The sequence below is a fragment of the Megalops cyprinoides genome, chromosome 13, assembly GCF_013368585.1.
Source record: "Megalops cyprinoides isolate fMegCyp1 chromosome 13, fMegCyp1.pri, whole genome shotgun sequence".
Taxonomy (NCBI): domain Eukaryota; kingdom Metazoa; phylum Chordata; class Actinopteri; order Elopiformes; family Megalopidae; genus Megalops; species Megalops cyprinoides.
In genome coordinates, this window is record NC_050595.1 from 33856686 (window position 1) to 33875977 (window position 19292).

Below are 19292 nucleotides of genomic sequence, written 5' to 3' on the forward strand. Positions count from 1 at the left end.
CCAATACAACAACCGTGTGCTTCTAGATACAAGGTGGTATTTTGGCTGAACTTTGAGAGGACTTCTGACACCTTGGTGCTTGCATTCCAGGTGTGCCAGGGTGACGTCCTGCCTTTGCCCTGGGAAGCAGTGACAGGCTTCTCAGCAGCAATGGCAGAAGCAATATCATTTATGGGAAACTACTGCCATTTTGGTCCTTGATCAAAAGTAGCCAACAGTTTCTTCATGCCTTTAAATGCCTGCAGTGTTGACATGGTGTGTACTGATGACAACATTATTTATGTCATTTGCCATAATCATGAGGTTCCCTGCTTCCCTGGGATCCAGAGTGCCTGGTCAAATATAAACATTAACTGCATCCACCCTCTGAGGAAAGGACAGAATTCTTTAAAAATGGCCACAATTTTGCACTTTCCTCATTCCCAGTTTCTCTTGCCTTAAAATGAATCCTACTGGTGCGCATCAGTTAAGAAGTGAATTGGATTGTCAACAAAAGCTCAGAATATCAACTGGACTAATGTTCTTTTTTCCTTAACAGGTAACCTATGGGCTACATGGCCGTTTTTACACTTGCATCACAATGATAAAGGTTCAGCCAAAAGCATGCATGTTAAAGATGTATGATGCAGTACACATTTCAGGGGTGCATGAAAAGTATGTCTAATTCACAAGCTTTTCGATTTGGCAAGAAAAGTTCTATAAGGACAGGATCCTTTCTGGTTACTGAAAAACATGTTTACACTCCGAGAAATGATTACAGCTACTTCAGACACTTTGCGCAACTTTAGATAACTGGATGGCAAGTCCCTTTTTCCTCTCTGCCAAGCTGTCACATCAACTTTTCATATTTATGTGCAAACACTGCTGGCTCTTTCAACGAGAGAACTTGAGGACCACACTCTCTTTTTCATTTGCCCCGAGCACAGGTGGACTGTACATGAAATATAGGCTACACTGGACTTTCATGCATTATTGTCATTATTTCAACAAAACAAAACCTCAACCTCACTTTCAGAAAAACAGTGTCCCTGACACTGTTGCTTGAGTTTTCACAGTGGCATAATGTTGTCATTTTTGACCTATGAATACTTGTTCCAGTTCAGCACCAGAGGCTAGTTTTAAGGTCACATCTGGGGAACTACTGCCAGGTGCGCATCCCATTGTACAACACATAACACAGCAATGCACACAAGCCATGCTGTTGTATAGAGAACGATTACATTAGAAGCACCAACTGTGGTCGTCCTTACAAATCCTCTTCCAGGGTAACTGTTGGCTGATAGTTTTCTTTCATATGAAGTGCAACTGTTGTATCAACTGCTGCTTTTGGTGTGCTTATTTTCCAATATGTAATGTGTTCCACGGTAGCCAACCTGACCAAGAGAATGACCAGAAATCACCAGTGTAACTGGATAACAGCGAGAATATTTTCAAACTTCATGGTTAATTTAACACAGTGAAATGTTTATCCATTATCCATTCATGTATTCATTTATATGTGAAACCTGTTTTTATTTTACATTACATGGTGGGAGGGTGATGAGAGATGGCCATTTGCCCAATGTATATTACAATTCTGATGGTGTGAATGGATCTGATGAGAGGACAAGGATAATTAGAGCACTCCTTGCTGGAGAGCTCCCCGCTGGCAGCATAACATACCTTTTTATTGTTAGATGGCAATATTTGAAAATGTAAAAGGAAGAATTCTCATAGAGCATACACCAACTGGACATGAAAACTGTCAGTTCATTAAAAATCCTGATTGCAGAACAGGATGTAGCAGACGTAACCGGACATAGTAAAAGCAATGCTTCCCGCATGCAACACGTGTATCCCATGTCTCATGGAAATAAATCAAATGCGCTGCCAGGCGTATAATGATACAGTGTATTAATGTGTATTATGTTTAGGATTGTACAGTATTAACCAACTTAACCCATATATTACAGTGTACTTTACCAGATACATTAGCTGAAATACAGTACGGTACTGTATAGCCCCTTTCACACATGCACTGGACGCCGGAACGTATCTGGCCCTTAGCCAGAGGAGCTGTATGTGAGAACGCAAATGTCCGGATCAGTCGGACCGGACGTGACGGACTTCTGTCTGCCAGCTCCCCAGTACAAAGTCCGCATGTCGGAGTGAGCCCATGTGTGAACAGAGCAGGCAACGTTCCGGAGAATCCACCACGAGCGAGGGGGCGTGTCAATGACGTTTCTGTCATGCGACTGGCGCGAAACCAGCAGAATACAAACATCTGCCTCATACTCTTTTCCGCGTGGCTGTACATAGCTTTCCACTGTTTCGTTGCGGATGTCCAAATACGTGCTATTTTCAGTCCAATGATCATTAAAGAGATAGTTAGCTATAGCTATACTGCAAAAACTGGTCTCTTACGATGATTAATAACATTGGTTAGTAGTTTATTATCTGGTCAGTAGCTAGCTAAGCTGTAGCTAAGTAATAGTGATAGGTATAGTGAGATAGGTGAACTGGTGACCTAACATTACATAGCGAACAACAAAAACTTACCTTATTGTTATAATAAATGTATAATTAATAATAAATTATGTGTACCGGTAGCACCATTTGGATGGCTATGTGTGATTTTTTTTATAGGCTACCCAAAAGTACAATAGCTATGTTCGCCTTCTCCTCCTCCATGCCACATTATGTACCCATACCACCTAAAGGTAAGACATTGAAAAGAAAAAAACTTAAATTACTTCAACTCGCGAATACTTTAGGTGATCTCGTCAATACTTTTCACTCGTGAGAATGCAAGTGGCGTCTAACTGGAAAATACCACGAGGAAATCTGGACATTTCTAAACTTGCAATGATTTCAAGCGACAATGTAACATACTACAAATGTAATTATTAATGGTCGTATACTGGGTACTACACTGAAAAATAGCATGCAGTATACAATATATAGCCTACATGTGTAGCACGCAGCACACAGTATGCAGTTGTCAGTGCTCCCGTCTCCTAGCTGTTGTGTTTCTGTTTTTCCCTGTCCATGTGCTTTTGTTTTCCTTGTGTTTCAGCCCTGCCCCACTCTCCGCCCTGTCTCCGCCCACCTGATCATCTCCACCTGCCTGCCTGCACACCTGCTTCCCATCATCTCATCAGCCCAGCCCTATATCTACCCTGCTTGTCTCTGTCTTGTTGCCAGTTAGTTGCAGTGTTTATCGTCTGTTTTGTTCCCGCCGTGGTTTTGCCTGTAAGTCTTGCTGTTGTTGATCCTGCCTGTACCTCAACCTTGATTCTGCTCACTGTCTTGCTCTGTTTGCCTGATTTTCTGCCTGCCTGGTTACCGACCCTGCCTGTTCCTGTTTTGACCTTGCTTTACCCACGGACTGCCTGCCTGTTACGAACACTGCCTATTCCGGTTTTGCTACTTCGCCTGATGTGTTTATTAAAGCTCTTGGAACCTGAAGCTCTTGTGTCCGCGCTTGAGTCCTTGCCTGAGCCCTGACAGCAGTAGGTGGTTTCAAATACCTCCTGCACGCTCTACCCAGGTGCCGCCCCTCACCTAAACCAAAGCAGAGTATTTCCTGTAGGTGAAAACGCGTCTTGTCACGGACAATCTCCTGTTGCGTGCTACATGTGTGAAAGGGCAATTCCAGCCAAGTTGCGGACCTGATTCTCTGCACTTTGTCCGGCATTCATATGTGAAAACGGCTTATGTTTACAGTATCTTGGCTACAGTAGCCTACTCCCATATAGGTTTGTTAAGTATACTGTATAGTATGGTATTCGCACAACGTCCAAATCACATAACGTCCTATTTCACAGAACGTATCGTGGACGTTAAGATTAACTGTACTCAATAGAATCACAATAAATATAATGTCTAGCTAATAATACTTTTTAATTGTGAATACGAGTCAACACTTGTCTATCCACCTGTCTGGATAGTTATGCAACATTCACTGTTTTCAAATGGTTTTTAATATACTGTATGTAAAAATATAAAATGTTCAGGACAAGTCCAGTTTTGGCTGTAAGAATAAGAAACAATATTTCAGGTTTGACTAATCTAAGCCTTAACTCTAACATATGCTAATTTTGTCACTCATTTGACACTTCATTTTTAAATTACTGACAAAACAGCATTTGTAGGCCCAATATTTGCACAATCCCACTCAAATGGCTGTGTTGTTGACTTAATCAGGAAATAAAATGGCATTTCAGAAACACAGAGTTACCCTGAACACAAACTCCAAAATTAAAGCATTGTAGACTTATAAAAATTGATTAAAACTTGTGATGGCAGATTTCAAAAGTAATGACAAAACAGCATTTGGTCCCATTTTCAAAATACTTCCATAATTTACATGGAAAACCTAGATGGTAAAGTGACCTCTATGTATATTGTAAAATGTTGCTGGAAAGGATACAACCACTAGCCTGTAGTGTGTTCTGATTATAATTTTGTAAATTTCTCAATTTAAACATAAAATTAAACACTGGATGTTTTCCTGTTTGTTTTTTGGGTCAGTCTCATGTGAAACAGCTAGATGGCAGTCCAGCTCCACTGTATCGTACTCAACATCCTCCCTGCACCTGCATTCCACCGTCTGCCACCTGAAGTACTGCTGAGGGCTTATGGCCACAGCTGCCGCAGTGGAGGCTGTGCAGAGGGACAGCACACCGTTTTCTGCATGCCCTGCTGGCCATGCCCTCGGCTCTGCTGCTCTGCTCTGTCCCCTGCATCTTATCTGTCCCTGCATTCTCTCTTTAGTCATGCTCAAAGAGCACCACTGAAAGCCTCTCTCTCCCCCTGTGGAGATCAGAACTGGGGAAGACACAAACTGTCTGAGGATAGGGGATCCCAGGCACTTTCTACTCTTTCTCCTTCCCTCTCTTCTCCTCCCTCTGCCCCGCTCCCTCTGCCATGTGAGCACTGGCAAATCTGTACCTGTGTATCTACAACTTCTTGCCTCCAAACAGTCAGTTCTTCAGACCTAGTGCTAGTAACTGTAACCTTGTGTGTGACAGAGCGCTGTCACTACAGCTGAGTATGCGCTCTGACTGCCATACCAACGAGCCTGGCTCTTTGGCATTGCGGTCAAGCTGCAGGGCTGGCACGCCGTAGACCCGGGTTGGATGCCAGGTGGGGTGACTGCTTTCACCCTTCGCTACAAATAGTGTAAGTAGTGGGATGGCTGGCCGCGAGGCCATCGGAGGTGTGCCCAGTGTGTGAGCCATATGAGGGACCCCCAGGTTAGGTTGACCCCGGTGAGGGACCCCAGAGATGGGTGAAGCACAGTGGGGCACCTTGGGATGGGAGACGTACGGCAGGAGAATGCGTGAGGGACGCCTCAGTGCGAGAAGCGCATGGGCGTGCTTCCCGAAGGGGAGGGCAGTGTGACAGAGTCCTGTCACTACAGTCGAGTATGCACTCTGACTGCCATGCCAACGAGCCTGGCTCTTTGGCGTTGCGGTCAAAGCTGCAGTTTGGTACCCCGTAAACCAGGTGGGGTGACTGCTCTTGCCCTTCGCTACATTGTGTCTTTTAGAACTTACACATAAAAAGGGCAGCATACTTTCCACCATCATAAACGTGACAACTGGCCAATACACTGACCCTAAGTTGAGCAACACACAGTGTGCTCTACCGTAAACTTGTATCTCATTCTTGCCTGGTATAGGTATTTGTTTACCATTTTGCACACATTGAATACAAATGGGAGTGTGGGATTAAGTGGCATATTCACAGAGGCAAACATACCATTGACGTAGGGCTACTGCGATTAGTCGGCGTAATCAATGACGTCGATGCTGAAAATGCGTCGACATCAATATATTAAACTGACGCATCTTTATGAATGTACTTTTTTGATTTCTAAAACGCTTCAATTCTTTACAACAAATGTTTTCTTCAAGATCACTACGCAATTGCTGCGTGCATGATGTCAGTCATTTTTGGCTCCAGTCAACGCTACAGTTTTAAAAAAATCATGGTGGCTGTAGCAGAGTCCGACTCGATTGCAAGTTCAGTGTAAAAGTTTCCAAAGACCCAAGGCTTCGCAAATATGGGAGTACTTTAAATTATCACAAAACAAAAAGGTTGTTAGTACACTGTGAAAAGTTTAGATGGCATACCACAGCAGCATTAGCGCTATGCACAAGCACCTGAAGAGAAAACACACAGGTGCTATTCTGGATGATGGACCGCTAGAAAAGGCAAAACCACCTTGTTGTCTATTCATGTTTATTAAAATATCATTAGTAGGGGAAGCTTTTTAATATCTTTTGTCCTTGTAGCTGCTAAATACACTCATTATTAAACCCATAAATTCGTCTGTACTTGTACTGTATCTTGGTACTGTAACTGATGACAACCTGACCTTTGAGCTTCAGGTGGATGCTGTGTGTAGGAAAGCCCATCAGTGCATGTATTTTTATCATAAGCTTCAAAGTTTTAATGTTGACAATACTTTTATGAAAATGTTTTATTCTTGTTTTATTGAATCTGTTTTTACATTCTCCTTTGTCAGCTGGTACGGGTCACTTAATCTAAAAAATAGGAACAGACTGCAGGGTATTGTCAAAGTGTGCAGTACAATTGCAGGTACGACCCTGAATGAGTTAACTGATCTATACAAGGTCAGGACTCTGAAGAAGGCCCAGTCAATTCTGGCTGACCCTAGCCACCCCTTGTTCAAGGAGTTCTGCTTGCTTGCGTCTGGCTGCACATACTAACTGCCAATATGCAGTACAAACAGATTTAAGAATTCCTTTGTCCCAGCCACCATTGGCCTTATAAATAAATTAATGTGATTTTTTCATGTTGTAGTCACCATCCTTACCCAGTGGGACTTTTATGGGATTTTTAATGGTTTCTTGTTTTATGATTTTGTGTTTATTGTTTATTTATTTATTATTGTTTGTCTGATGTTGTCTGATACCACTGGCTGCACAACAAATTGCCCCTCGGGGATAATATTGAATCTTGAATCTTGAATCTGCCTGCTACCTTAGAATTTCCACTGAATAAGTGTTTGAGAAAATGTTTAGGCTAGAATCTGGGCTTATTCTATGTTGATGGTGCCAGTGTGTGTATTCGCCCGTGTTGTGCTTGTTGGGACATGTACCTTATCTAATTATTTTATTTCTGCCATTATTTTAAGCACATTTCTTTGTGTAGGGAATGCCATAAAACTACCATAGACAATGTTGGAATAATTGTGATCAATATAATTAAAGATAATTAAGTTAATTAAGCAATATCACACGAGAGGGAGTGCTGTTATAATATCAGCACGGCTGTGATTCGGTCGCTCCCAGCATAAACTGTCAGACCACACAAAAACTGCTACAAAGCACAGCCGCATCACCTTTGTGGACATTGAGTGAATGCTTAAAACCAGAAAGAAAGGCATGTGGTTTCTGCACTGATGATAGATGCCTGAGGTTCAAACTATCTCCATGACAGTCATAAACCGGGCATCTATTTTCAAGAGCCTTGAACAGTAATCTTATCTAATGTGTGCACAAGTTCAGCTGTTTAATAAAACCTCTAATCAAAGAGGAGCTGGCCAATAAGGGAAATCTTTTGATACAGCTTCTGAGATGGGCTCGACCTTCATTTTCAGGATGGAGACAGCACTGCAAATGGAACTGAACTATGGTGATTTGGACTAACAGTGAGAAAAGTACTTAAGTTATCAAAATCATAACATGATCAAAATATCCATAAGATAATTACTCATTCCAAACCTAGTTTTAGCAGCCATTACACAGTTTAACTGGCACAAATACAATCATAATATTCCTAATGTTAGCAAAAAAAAAAAAATTCCTTGTTAGCAAAAAAATTTTGAAAGCATTATTCATGTACATCTCCCACACAAGTACACAAATCCAGCCCCCAACAGATGGAGTTGGTGAAATATTTCCAGTATTAAGAACACAGATAAGCAGCAGAAGTTCACACAAGCCATAGAAAATAAAGAAAACCCCTTCGCGTAGCTATGTGCTATGCTAGGTAGCTTGTGCTATGTATAGGTTGTTGATATTCTACACGTCTGTGAGTCACATAGAAGTGCCTCTAAAAGTATTATGATGATTACAGTGAGTATAACATTTGAAGACTCAAAAGCTCTGAAGCAGAGGAGGTCAGGGCCTTGAGCTCCAGCAGGACTGTGTGCTGACTCATACCTGAGTGGTGGTCATTCTGAAGGTGGTCGTCGTGGTGGAGGTGGCAGGTCGAGGGGAGATGCTATTCTGGGCCTGGGCCTGGGCCTGGGCCTGGGCCAGCGCCTGCTGGGGGACCATCACCAGCTGCCCCATCTCTGTGCGCACCAGCACCATGCCTGAAACACAAGGGGAACAGAGTAATATACACCACAGCCAGGCCAGAATGCTCTGGACAACCACACTTGCAGTTCGTGGCCAACTCCTCCAGTTGCCCGTGACGCCATTGCTGACAGAACATCAGCTCCGGTGATGTGGAAAACTGCAAGTGCCAGAATGCCCCTGTGTGATAATATTACCTCACCACTTCCTGCAAGTCTTTACAAGTGAAACCTGAGAGCTGTGCTTTAGTTGGTATCAGATTCAGTGGACTTTGTGGTTGAGAGTCTCTCATCTCTGCTGTGAACATGCCAACAAAGCTACAATGTATCCAGGGAAGTCTCTCCATGTTTTGCAGAAGGGAAGAGATCAGGTGGCACAGATCCACTTTGTCAATGAATGAGCAGAATCAAGAAGAGTGTTCTAGGATGTGAACTAATCCCACTGTCTTACAAAAAACTTACACCCAGATTCAATCCAACTGCAAGGTATTTTTTAGGCATTAGATTTCAGGAAGTATTACTTCTGTCATTACTAAAACAACACCAAGTGATTCAACAGTCATGAAACTAACAAAGATTTCTTGGTTAAAAAGGAAAAGAGCACCTGAAGGACAATTAAAAGGACAGTTATTGTCAGGGCTCCGCCCCCTTAAGCCGCAGTGTTTTTGTTTTCCCTGTCCTTGTGCTTTTGTTTTCCTTGTGTTCCTGCCCCGCCCGGCTCCCCGCCGGGTCCCCGCCCACCTGATTCCCTCATTGCCTGCACCTGCCTGCCTGCTCACCTGCTTCCCATCTCCTCGTTACCCCAGCCCTATATCTTCCCTATGTGTCTCTGTCTCGTTGCTAGTTCGTTACAGTAAGTTTCTTCCTGTCTCGTCCCCGCTTTAGTAACCAGTACCCTGATTGCCGTTTTTGCCGAAACCTGCCTGTCTCCCGACTTCGACCTTCGCCCGCCGACTTCACCCTGTTTGACACTCTCGCCCGCCTGGTTACCGACTCTGCCTGCCCCGACTTCCCATCCTGGATCTGCCCCCGGACTGCTTCCCCGTGTTTTTGAACCCTGCCTGTCCCTGTACGACGAACTGCCCGCTGATTATAATTAAACGCTTGGCTACGTTTACCCGGTGGTCCGCGTTTGTGTCCCGATCCCCGTTCCTGACAGTTATAATGTCCAGTAAAAATGGTAGTTAAAATTGAACATGGGCCTTAAAGTTTCAGAAGAACTGGCCTTTGAAATCATAGATGAAATTACAATGTAAAGCACTATACAAGTGCAGGTCAGTGTCCTGTGATGAGCACACAAACTATGCATTTGTGGACCTTGTTTTTATTTACGAATGACAGAGAAAACTTGAGCTCAATCGACTGGCAACACTGAGGTCTGACCCTGACTGCACAGTCATGTAAAAATGAACAGAGAAAAAGAAAACAAGAGCAAAGTATAATGCAGTTTTTCCAGGTAGATTCAGCAAGCTGGATACAAGGCACTTCAGTGCTGGGGCCCCAACAGCTAAAATATACTCAAATTTTTAAAACATTTTCTTTTAAAGGACAAAAAAGAAAAAAATAGGAGGAACACTGATTTGAGCTTTGAGTGTTGTTCAAGTCCAGTTCAAAGCACCTCTGCATAGTGCAATGTATAAGGCAACACAACAGCACAGAGCTGGCTTTCTGATGGAGTGAAGTTCCTGATGTAACTAGTGGCCACAGGGTCAATCTATCTTGTGCGAGCTTTTAAGATGGCCTTCTACTAACACTTAGACCAGTGTTTTTCAACCACTGTGCCGCGAGATATTGTCAGGTGTGCCGTGGGAAATTATCCAATTTGTGTGCCTGTGCAGTCTAGCGCCTGGCAGAGTAATCATGTAGTACTCTTCCATACCAGTAGGTGGCAGCAGCAGCAGGTAGCTAATTGCCTTGTGCTTAGACTCTAAGCACAAGGCAATTAGCTACCTGCTGCTGCTGCCACCTACTGGTATGGAAGAGTACTACATGAGACAAGCGAATTAGTGACGCATGGATGCAGCGACAGGTGGATAGCAGGACGACGGTTAAAGCGATGGATAAGTTTTTGAAGAGGAAAAATGGTGACTCTGAATTGGACCCTGGACAAAATCCGGACCCAGATGAAGGCCCTAGTATGAGTGGAGGTCAAAAGAAAGCAAAGACGTCCAGCAAAGTTTCTGGCGCGAGGCAATACAACGAAAGCTATCTTGCATTTGGATTTACTTTTAGTAAGTAAGCTTAAACACCATCTCCAAACGAAACACCCTTCACTTCAAAACAAAAACGTGGAGTATTTTGTTCGCCTGCGTGAACACACGGAGAAACAAGCAACTTTCATGAGAAAAACCGCAAAGGTAAACGAGAGAGCCCTCAAAGCTAGCTACCACGTCGCTGAACTTGTGGCTAAATCAAAAAAGTCCCACACTGTGGCAGAGCAATTAATACTTCCCGCCTGCAAAGCCATTGTAAATGAGATGCTCGGACCCGAAGCGGCTAAAGAAATAGCCAAAGTCCCTCTCTCAGATAACACAATTTCCAGACGTATTGATGATATGTCTGCAGACATCGAAAGTGTGGTTTTGGACAAGATCCGTATCAGTAATAAATTTGCGTTGCAACTTGATGAGTCTACTGATATAAGTGGACATGCTCAACTCTTGGCCAATGTGCGTTTTGTAGATGGAGACACAATCAGAGAAAACTTTCTATTTTGCAAGGCTTTGCCAGGAAAAACAACAGGAGAGGAAATTTTTCGGGTCACATCAGAATATCTGGAAAAAGGAGGACTTAAGTGGGAAAACTGCACGAGTGTCTGCACTGATGGAGCTGCAGCCATGGTCGGGCGCACCAAAGGCTTTGTAAGCAGAGTGAAGGAAAAAACCCCAGATGTGATCATTACGCACTGTTTTTTACACCGCGAAGCCCTCGTAGCCAAGACTTTACCAGCAGACCTCGTTCCTGTGTTGGATGATGTTGTGCGCATAGTAAACTTTGTGAAGTCACGACCTGTGAAAAGTCGCATATTTGCAGCTTTGTGTGAAGAAATGGGAGCGGAGCATAAAGCCTTGCTGTTTTATACGGAGGTCCGATGGTTGTCGCGCGGCAAGGTGCTGGCCCGTGTGTATGAGCTGCGAGAGGAACTTAAAGTGTTTCTGACAAATGAGGGGTCCGACTACGCAAAGCTGCTTGCAAGTGATGAGTGGTGTGCAAGGCTGGCATACCTGGCAGATATTTTTCATCATCTGAATGAACTGAACACACGAATGCAAGGCCGAAATGAAAACCTGCTTACAAGTACAGATAAAATAAATGGATTCCGTTTAAAGGTGCAACTCCGGCAGCAACATGTGGAAAGTGGCAATCTTGAAATGTTCCCACTCACCAATAATTGGCAAGATGTTAATACTGCTGCACTGTGTGAGATAATAGTTAAACATTTGAAAACTCTTGAGGAGAAGATGTCATTTTATTTCTCTTCAGCCTCCACGGAGTGCCTTGACTGGGTTAGGAACCCATTCAGCTCAGCATCAGCTGTTGGAAAGGACATGACTTTACAGGAGCAGGAGGAACTAACTGAACTGAAGCTTTGCTGATCTACCTTTGGACAGTTTTTGGTTGGCAGCTGCCAAGGAGTTCCCCATGCTGGCCAACAAAGCTATTTTGACATTGCTCCCATTTTCCACAACATACCTGTGTGAGGTGAGCTTTTCAAGCCTGACTGCTGTAAAAACTAAAAACAGAGAAAGACTGAGAGCTGTGGAGGAAGAGCTTCGTGTGTGTCTTTCATCGATTCCTGCCAGGATATCAGCTCTGTGTTCATCCAAACAGGCCCAGGTTTCACACTGAGTGAGTATAAATATGAAAGATTATAAAATACTTTTTTCTTTGTGTTTATTTGATTCCTATTCAAGACGTTATAATATAACGTCATTCTTCAATGTTAAAAAACGCTTATATTAACAATATAACACTTATATTGTTAAAATAAGCTTTTTTTTCACATTTTCAGCTGGTGGTGTGCCGCGGGATTTTTTCAATGAAAGAAATGTGCCTTGGCTCGAAAAAGGTTGAAAAACACTGACTTAGACTATGATGCAGTACACATGCAGGAATAGGACACTACATTTTGCTGCTAAAGGCAATGCTGATAAATCTGACGGTAACATGGTTATCTTGCAGCTGCTCCTGTGCACTGATTGGGTCCATTACATTACATTATTGGCATTTAGCAGACGCTCTTACCCAAACCGACTTATATCAACTACAGGTTTTTACAATGTTATCCATTTATACAGCTGGATATTTACTGAGGCAATTATGAGTTAAGTACCTTGCCCAAGGGTACAGCAGCAATGTCCTTGTGGGAATCGAACTGTTTACAAGTCCTGCTCCTTAACAACTATGCTACACTGCGACACTGGGTGCAGTGGGGTGGCTTTTCATTTCATTCAAACAGTTGCTTTCATTTGGAGGTCGATGGTAGACAGTCTACTCCTGAAGTTTACTCTTGTGTAATAACCATTCTCAAGCCTGCATAAGTAGCCTATTCACTTTTATGAGAAGCAAAACACAAATTTGGCTGCTTCAGCTGTCCGGCTGGAGACCTGCTCCACAGGCATATAGTGTAACTCTACAAAATGTGATCTTAACTGCTACATATTTGCATATACTGATACAGAAATGCTTTTTAATGTATTGAGATGCCAGGTGAGTTAAGAGTTCTGTTTTTTTCAAGTCCCAGTGCATCTTTACTCTTTTGTATTAATGAATATGATTAATTGACATGCATGCGCTTTGAAGCAAATGGTCTTGAAGCTCATTAGGTACAGTTGTTCCTAATTAAATGTTGTCCAATCCCTAAAAACGAGTCGCTAATCTTCAGTTAACAGATATTCACATAACATTTCAGTGAACAAATCGAGTCCTGTGGTTTTGTTCTGAACACTAGAAAAAGAAACGATTTATTTCTGAGGAATCAGGACATTGTGCAAGAACCGTGTGCAAGTCTTTTAGTTGGCAGCTTTTAGATTCTGCATTAATGTTTAAGCAAAATAATCCCATTAACGGCAGTCTCATTCTGTAATGTTAGAGCACATCATTGCAAGAGGAAGATCCTGAGTAAGTAAAAGGCACCAAGTATTAGCCTACTTATCGCACATAAGCATCTCATCTGTGGTAACTCAGGATGAAAGACACTACTAAGACACCTGCCTCTGTTATCTTGTAAATCAATTGCTGACAGTCACGCCCCATTTGCACCCACAGAACAGAAATTTAGTGTTCTTCTGACCTTATTCTGCTCTGCATGAAGTTACACAATGTAATTCAACAGAATGACTTTAGATCTTTGGCTCTTGACAGAGCGTACAGAAAATTTTCAAAGTACATTATTGTATCAGTTCACAAACCAAGGAGATTTCAGTGATTTGATCCAACAAAAAGCTGAAAATGCATTTGCAATTCAATCAGCGTGCTGTGTTAAAACAACGAACCGATTAAAGGAAAAAGCATGAAAAACTTAGAAGGGATGCATGCATCTTCATTTGATCACAGCGATAATGTAATTCGTCCAAACGTTCGATTTCCTTACCCTGTGGGATGGTAAATCCGGGAGGCAACTGTATGGTGGTCTGCTGCTGTGGGGGTCTGACAAGCAGTTGAGGCGCAACAATTCTCTGAGGCGCCCCCAATCCAGAGCGAAGTTGCTGGGGCTGAGTAGAGGTTGCTACGACGGGTGCCGGAGAAGGGGTCCCGGGCCTTACTATGCCGACAGTGGTGGTCGCCTGTTGTCCCAACGTGGCAGGCGGTTTGGCTATGGCCGTGAGAGGCGCGGGACTGCTGGCTACAGGCAACGAACTGGCAACAGAACTCTGCTGCTGACCCGACGGGGGGTTAGCAACAGGGGCTGCTGAAGAGCTGACGGGATTTGTTACCGAAGTGACAACGCTAGCCTGGCTCGGCACAATTATTTTTGACTGTACGGGAGAGTCTGATTTCGGATTACTGGCACCTGCGCTCGTGCTGTGGTTGACCAGCGGCGCTGCAGAAGCTGCCGGGGGATTTATCCGTGCGCCTTGCTGGACCAGTGCCGACACTGTAGTGCCATTTCCATTCTGTGCAATGCTAGCCATGATGTGACTCGGTAGTCTTTGCAGGGCAATAGTAGGAGTCCCTCGCCCATCCAGATTAATCGCGGAGTGTGATGCAGAAAAATCAGTAGGGGCTATGTTAAACGTGGTCGCGTTTGTACTCGATGCCACAGTCAGACTAGCATTAACTGCACCGGCACTGCTAACAGCAGCAGTGTTAACATTATTAACCATAGGTAAAGTTCCAGATCCAGCTTGGAAACCCCCAACAGCAGTAGGAACTGTGGTATTTGTAGGACAGTTGACTAACGTCACCGCTCCATCGCTCCCGTTCAAACTCTGTATTCCTGCGGAAGGAGTCCGTATGGTTGAAGTGATGTGATTTTTTTGAGGATCAGTCTCTATCGTTACAGTTGCTGCCCTACCTGAACCCAAAACAGTACCTCTGTTGGCAGGGCTGATGCTGACCATCGGATGTGGCAAAGTTACCAGACCAGATGCAGACAGTGTTGTGATGTTACATGCTCCATGTGATTGCAAGCCGCTACTGGCGTTTACCCGGGTCCCAGAAGTGATGGAGGCTTCTTCGAAGGGCGGAACTGAGCTAAGTGAAGACGGTATCATAGTTTTCTCGGGGCTAATTTCTTTAGAGATAGGCTCTTGATTTAGTCCAGCTTCATGCTGTCCTTGTTGTTGTTGCTGATCTAGTACAGTGCCCACTTGGGCAGGTTGTATTCTTCCTAAGTGGTGATTGGCAGCGCCTGTAGACCCAGCGCTGCTAGTTTCAGTATGGGAGGCTGCTGGGTTGCTCTGGCCGACAAGCTGCGACTCCAGTGAGCCCACTAGGTCACTAACAGCTTTTTCGTCCACCTCGGAGAAGAGCATATCTTCCAGAGGGTCGGAGGCGCCCGCCATCTTTGATTCGAGATCGCTGTCCAAATCTTCATTACCCAATGCGCATGCGTGTTACTGGGCATTGTGGGAGTGAGTCTGACGTCAGATGCCCACAGTTCGTCTTTACTGATTTACGTCAAAGGGAGGGAGCCCGCCTGAGAAATGATGTGTGTATATCAAATGGTGTTTAATGACAATAATTCCGAAGTATATGTTCATTTTCGCTTACGGCGAAATTTGTCATATTCTTCGAAGAAATATTATCCGTTTATATTGCGTTTCACTGAACATGAAAGGGATGACAACAATGGTAATGAGCTAGCTAGCTAGCTAGCTGTGAAACCGTACAGGCGTTCTAAAACTGAGAGGATCTGTAAAATTTCCGCATGGGCAGTAGTGCATAAAAGCGCTTGTCAAGAGTAACTTGCAAGTTATAGCACTGCGCTGAAAATTTACGTTGAGGAATCGTACAGCTTTGCACAAAACGGTATCCGTTGATACACCGGCACTCTAAGCAGTATGAGAAAGTGGGTTAAACATAGCAAAGCCTCATACACAATTCCATTCTTACGTGACATTGCGTAGCTTAATCTTGTACGGTTTGTCCGTCATTGCTTGCAATAAAACCTTAGGAAGTCTGTAAGCAAATCACAAGGATGTCAGAGAAGACTACAAACCTGATTAATACGAAGACATGCATAACTATATTTTAGGCCCGCGACCTACACAGTGTAACACAACATGTAATATTTAGAGACAAGTATGTTTTTTTAATTATCATTAAAATGTTAAATAATTATATTAATGTGAATGCGTAAATTCAATGGTGTGTTTATTTAAGACAAACACTTGCTCTGTCAGCTAGTTTAGCTGCGCTTTAGAAGTGTACTACTACCACTAGGAGTATCACGAGTTTAACGCGCAGCTGCGTGTTAAACTAAACTGATTGCTGTGTCACAACACGCACGGGTTCAGCTGATTCGCAGTTAAACCGTTTGGAAACCGGAAGTTGGAGATCTACCCAGAACCAGAGCCCGTCTATATAGATTTTCTCTGCCAGAACATAAGAGTTAACAAGAATGCCACGTAATGACATAATTTAGGATTCTTTGCGACTTGGATCCTCGATGTAATATAAATATTATAGGCTATTGTAATTGTTATTAGGCTTATATATTTCTTACACACTTGACTTCACATCCGCCAAAAATAAAGCTTATTTCCCTGCAATAAATAAATTATAAGACCCTTCCTGGATCCTGTCATCACTGAAGTGTCTGAAAGGGAATTAAAGTTACGACTTTATTGTAACCCTCGATTTATAAGCACTTTGGTCTGGATCGTGTTTGAATTATTACCATTACTCAGGGACGTGCGTAGACATTTGGTTTGGATAAGAGTGGCTGTGAAATTAATATATGTGTTATTGTGTTATATCTGATATATATATATTCAATTCAATTCATTTTTATTTGTATAGTGCAATTTACAACACAAGTTGTCACAAAGCAGCTTTACATTGTTCCCAGGCCTGAGACCCCCTGAGAGCAAGCATAAGGCAACAGTGGCAAGGAAAAACTCCCTATCAGGAAGAAACCTTGAGCAGAACCTGGCTCATAGGGGGAGCCCATCTGCTTCTGGCCGACACTGGGAAGATAGAGTTAAAGACAAGTTATACAATGTACTTTAAGACATTTAAGATTGACAGACAATAGTAATTAGCAGAGTGATTATAAGAATGTCTCCTAATATATCTGGTTCTTGGAACGCAGTTGGCTTTGATGGGCAGGGAAGCGAGGTAGCAGGACTGGAAAACGGGATGAGACGCTTGGGCTACAGCTCCGGACAGGAGCCCGGAGCAGGGATAGGAAGCAAACAGAAAACAGTGATTAGTGGATGATAAGAATGGCAGAGATGTAGAACAGAGAGGCAGGAGAGGAGGGGCAGTGAAAAAGGTGCCAGTGTGCAACAAGGAAAAAACCCCGGCAGGCTAACATTATGGCAGCATACCTAGGGGATGGGAGGCAAGTGACTGGCATAGTCATGAGGGCACCCCTAAGACAGTCAACACCAGATCACGGCACAGAGTCCATGAAAGCAATGACCACTTAGTCCACCAGAGACTCTATGATCCACGCCAGCACCAGGCCTTGTCCCTCAGCTGAAGGATTTACTATATACAGTAGATATGTTTTGAGTGTAGACTTAAAGGTGAAGAGAGAGTCTGTTCCCCAAATCTCGGTGGGTAAGCTGTTCCACAGGAGAGGGGCTTGATAGGAAAAGGCTCTACCACCTATAGTAGTTTTGCCCACTCTTGGAATCATGAGAAGCCTGGCATTTTGGGAGCGAAGGGCTCTCTGCGGAAGATATGGATGAAGAAGGTCTTTAAGATAGGGAGGGGCAAGGCTATTTAAAGCCTTAAATGTGAGTAAGAGTATTTTAAAAACGATGCGGTATTTAATAGGTAGCCAATGGAGAGAAGCCAGAACTGGAGTAATGTGCTCAAAGCATTTAGTTTTAGTTAAGATTCGAGCAGCTGCATTTTGTACCAGCTGAAGGGATTTTAATGAGACGTTTGCACATCCTGACAAGAGGGCATTGCAGTAGTCTAATCTGGATGTTACAAAGGCGTGGATTAATTTTTCAGCGTCGTTAATTGATACGATTTTCCTGATTTTGGCTATATTTCTCAGATGGAAGAAGGCAGTCCTAGAGGTGTTAGTTATGTGAGTTTCAAAAGAGAGCTCAGGATCAATTACAACACCAAGGTCTTTGATGGCTGCACTCGGGGCAAGGGAGACACCATCAAGGTCCAGTGTAAAATGAGTGAGTTTGCTCCTGATTGAATTTTGGCCTATGACTAATATTTCGGTTTTGTCCGGGTTAAGGAGGAGAAAGTTTTGGGCCATCCAATTCTTTACATCTGTTTGGCAGGCCTCCATGTTTGATATATTCAGAGGGACATCGGGTTTGACTGATATGAATAACTGAGTGTCATCCGCATAACAGTGGAAATTAATGTCATGTTTACGGATGATATCGCCAAGAGGCAACATGTATAATGATTAGAGCAGAGGCCCAAGCACAGATCCTTGAGGTATACCATATTTTACTCTGGAACGAGCGGAGGATTCATTGTTAATGGAGACAAACTGATATCGTTCTGACAGATAAGACCTAAACCAAGATAGGGCCTGTCTGCTTATGCCAACCAGGTTTTCGAGGCGGTCGAGGAGGATACAATGATCGATGGTATCAAAGGCAGCAATTAGGTCTAGTAGCACAAGAAGAGAGATACAGCCATTGTCACAGGAGAGTAGAAGGTCGTTGAGCACTTTCAGGAGAACGGTTTCCGTACTGTGGTGAGGTCTAAACCCGGACTGAAAAACTTCCAAAATGTTGTTAGAGTGTAAAAATGCACAGAGTAGCTTTGATACTGCTTTTTCCAGAATTTTTGAGAGGAATGGAAGGTTCGAGATGAGCCTATAGTTTGACAGGTCATTGGGATCAAGACTGGGCTTTTTCAGAATAGGCTTGATAACTGCTACTTTGAAGGTCTGAGGTACATGTCCAGATGTAAGGGAGGCATTGATAAGATTTAATAGCGGTGTGCCAATTGCAGGCAGTAGCTGTTTTAGGAAGCCGGTTGGTATGGGGTCAAGTTAGCTGGTAGAGTTATTAGATTAATTGATAAAAGAAGAAAAGTCGCTAAATTCAATGGGTATAAAAGAGTCAAAGTGTGAGGCGGGCCTAATAGACATGCCTACATAATCTGGAACAGGACTGGCCAGGCAGGAGGCAGAAGTCGATGAGAATTTTTGTATTGTGTCTCTTATCTTTAAGATTTTACTATCAAAGAAGTTCATGAAGTCATTGCTACTATAAATTGCTGGTATGGTAGGGTTAACTGATGCAGGACTCTTGGTTAATCTGGCGATAGTGCTAAACAGATACCTAGGATTGTCCTTGTAGAGAAATATTTGGATCTGGTA

General features: G+C 43.4%; 1 protein-coding gene across 1 annotated transcript in view; it reads right to left on the reverse strand.

The window, feature by feature from the left end:
* Positions 1 to 15332, reverse strand: part of LOC118788165 (transcription initiation factor TFIID subunit 4-like) — a 91244-nt gene extending 75912 nt beyond the window's left edge. The window contains exons 1-2 of the mRNA XM_036544059.1: positions 13908 to 15332; positions 8178 to 8332 (exon numbers count right to left, since the gene is read on the reverse strand). Coding sequence (XP_036399952.1) covers positions 8178 to 8332; positions 13908 to 15321 — 1569 coding nt within the window. The 5' untranslated portion in view covers positions 15322 to 15332. The remainder of the gene's footprint in view (positions 1 to 8177; positions 8333 to 13907) is intronic.
* Positions 15333 to 19292: the final 3960 nt, after the last annotated feature.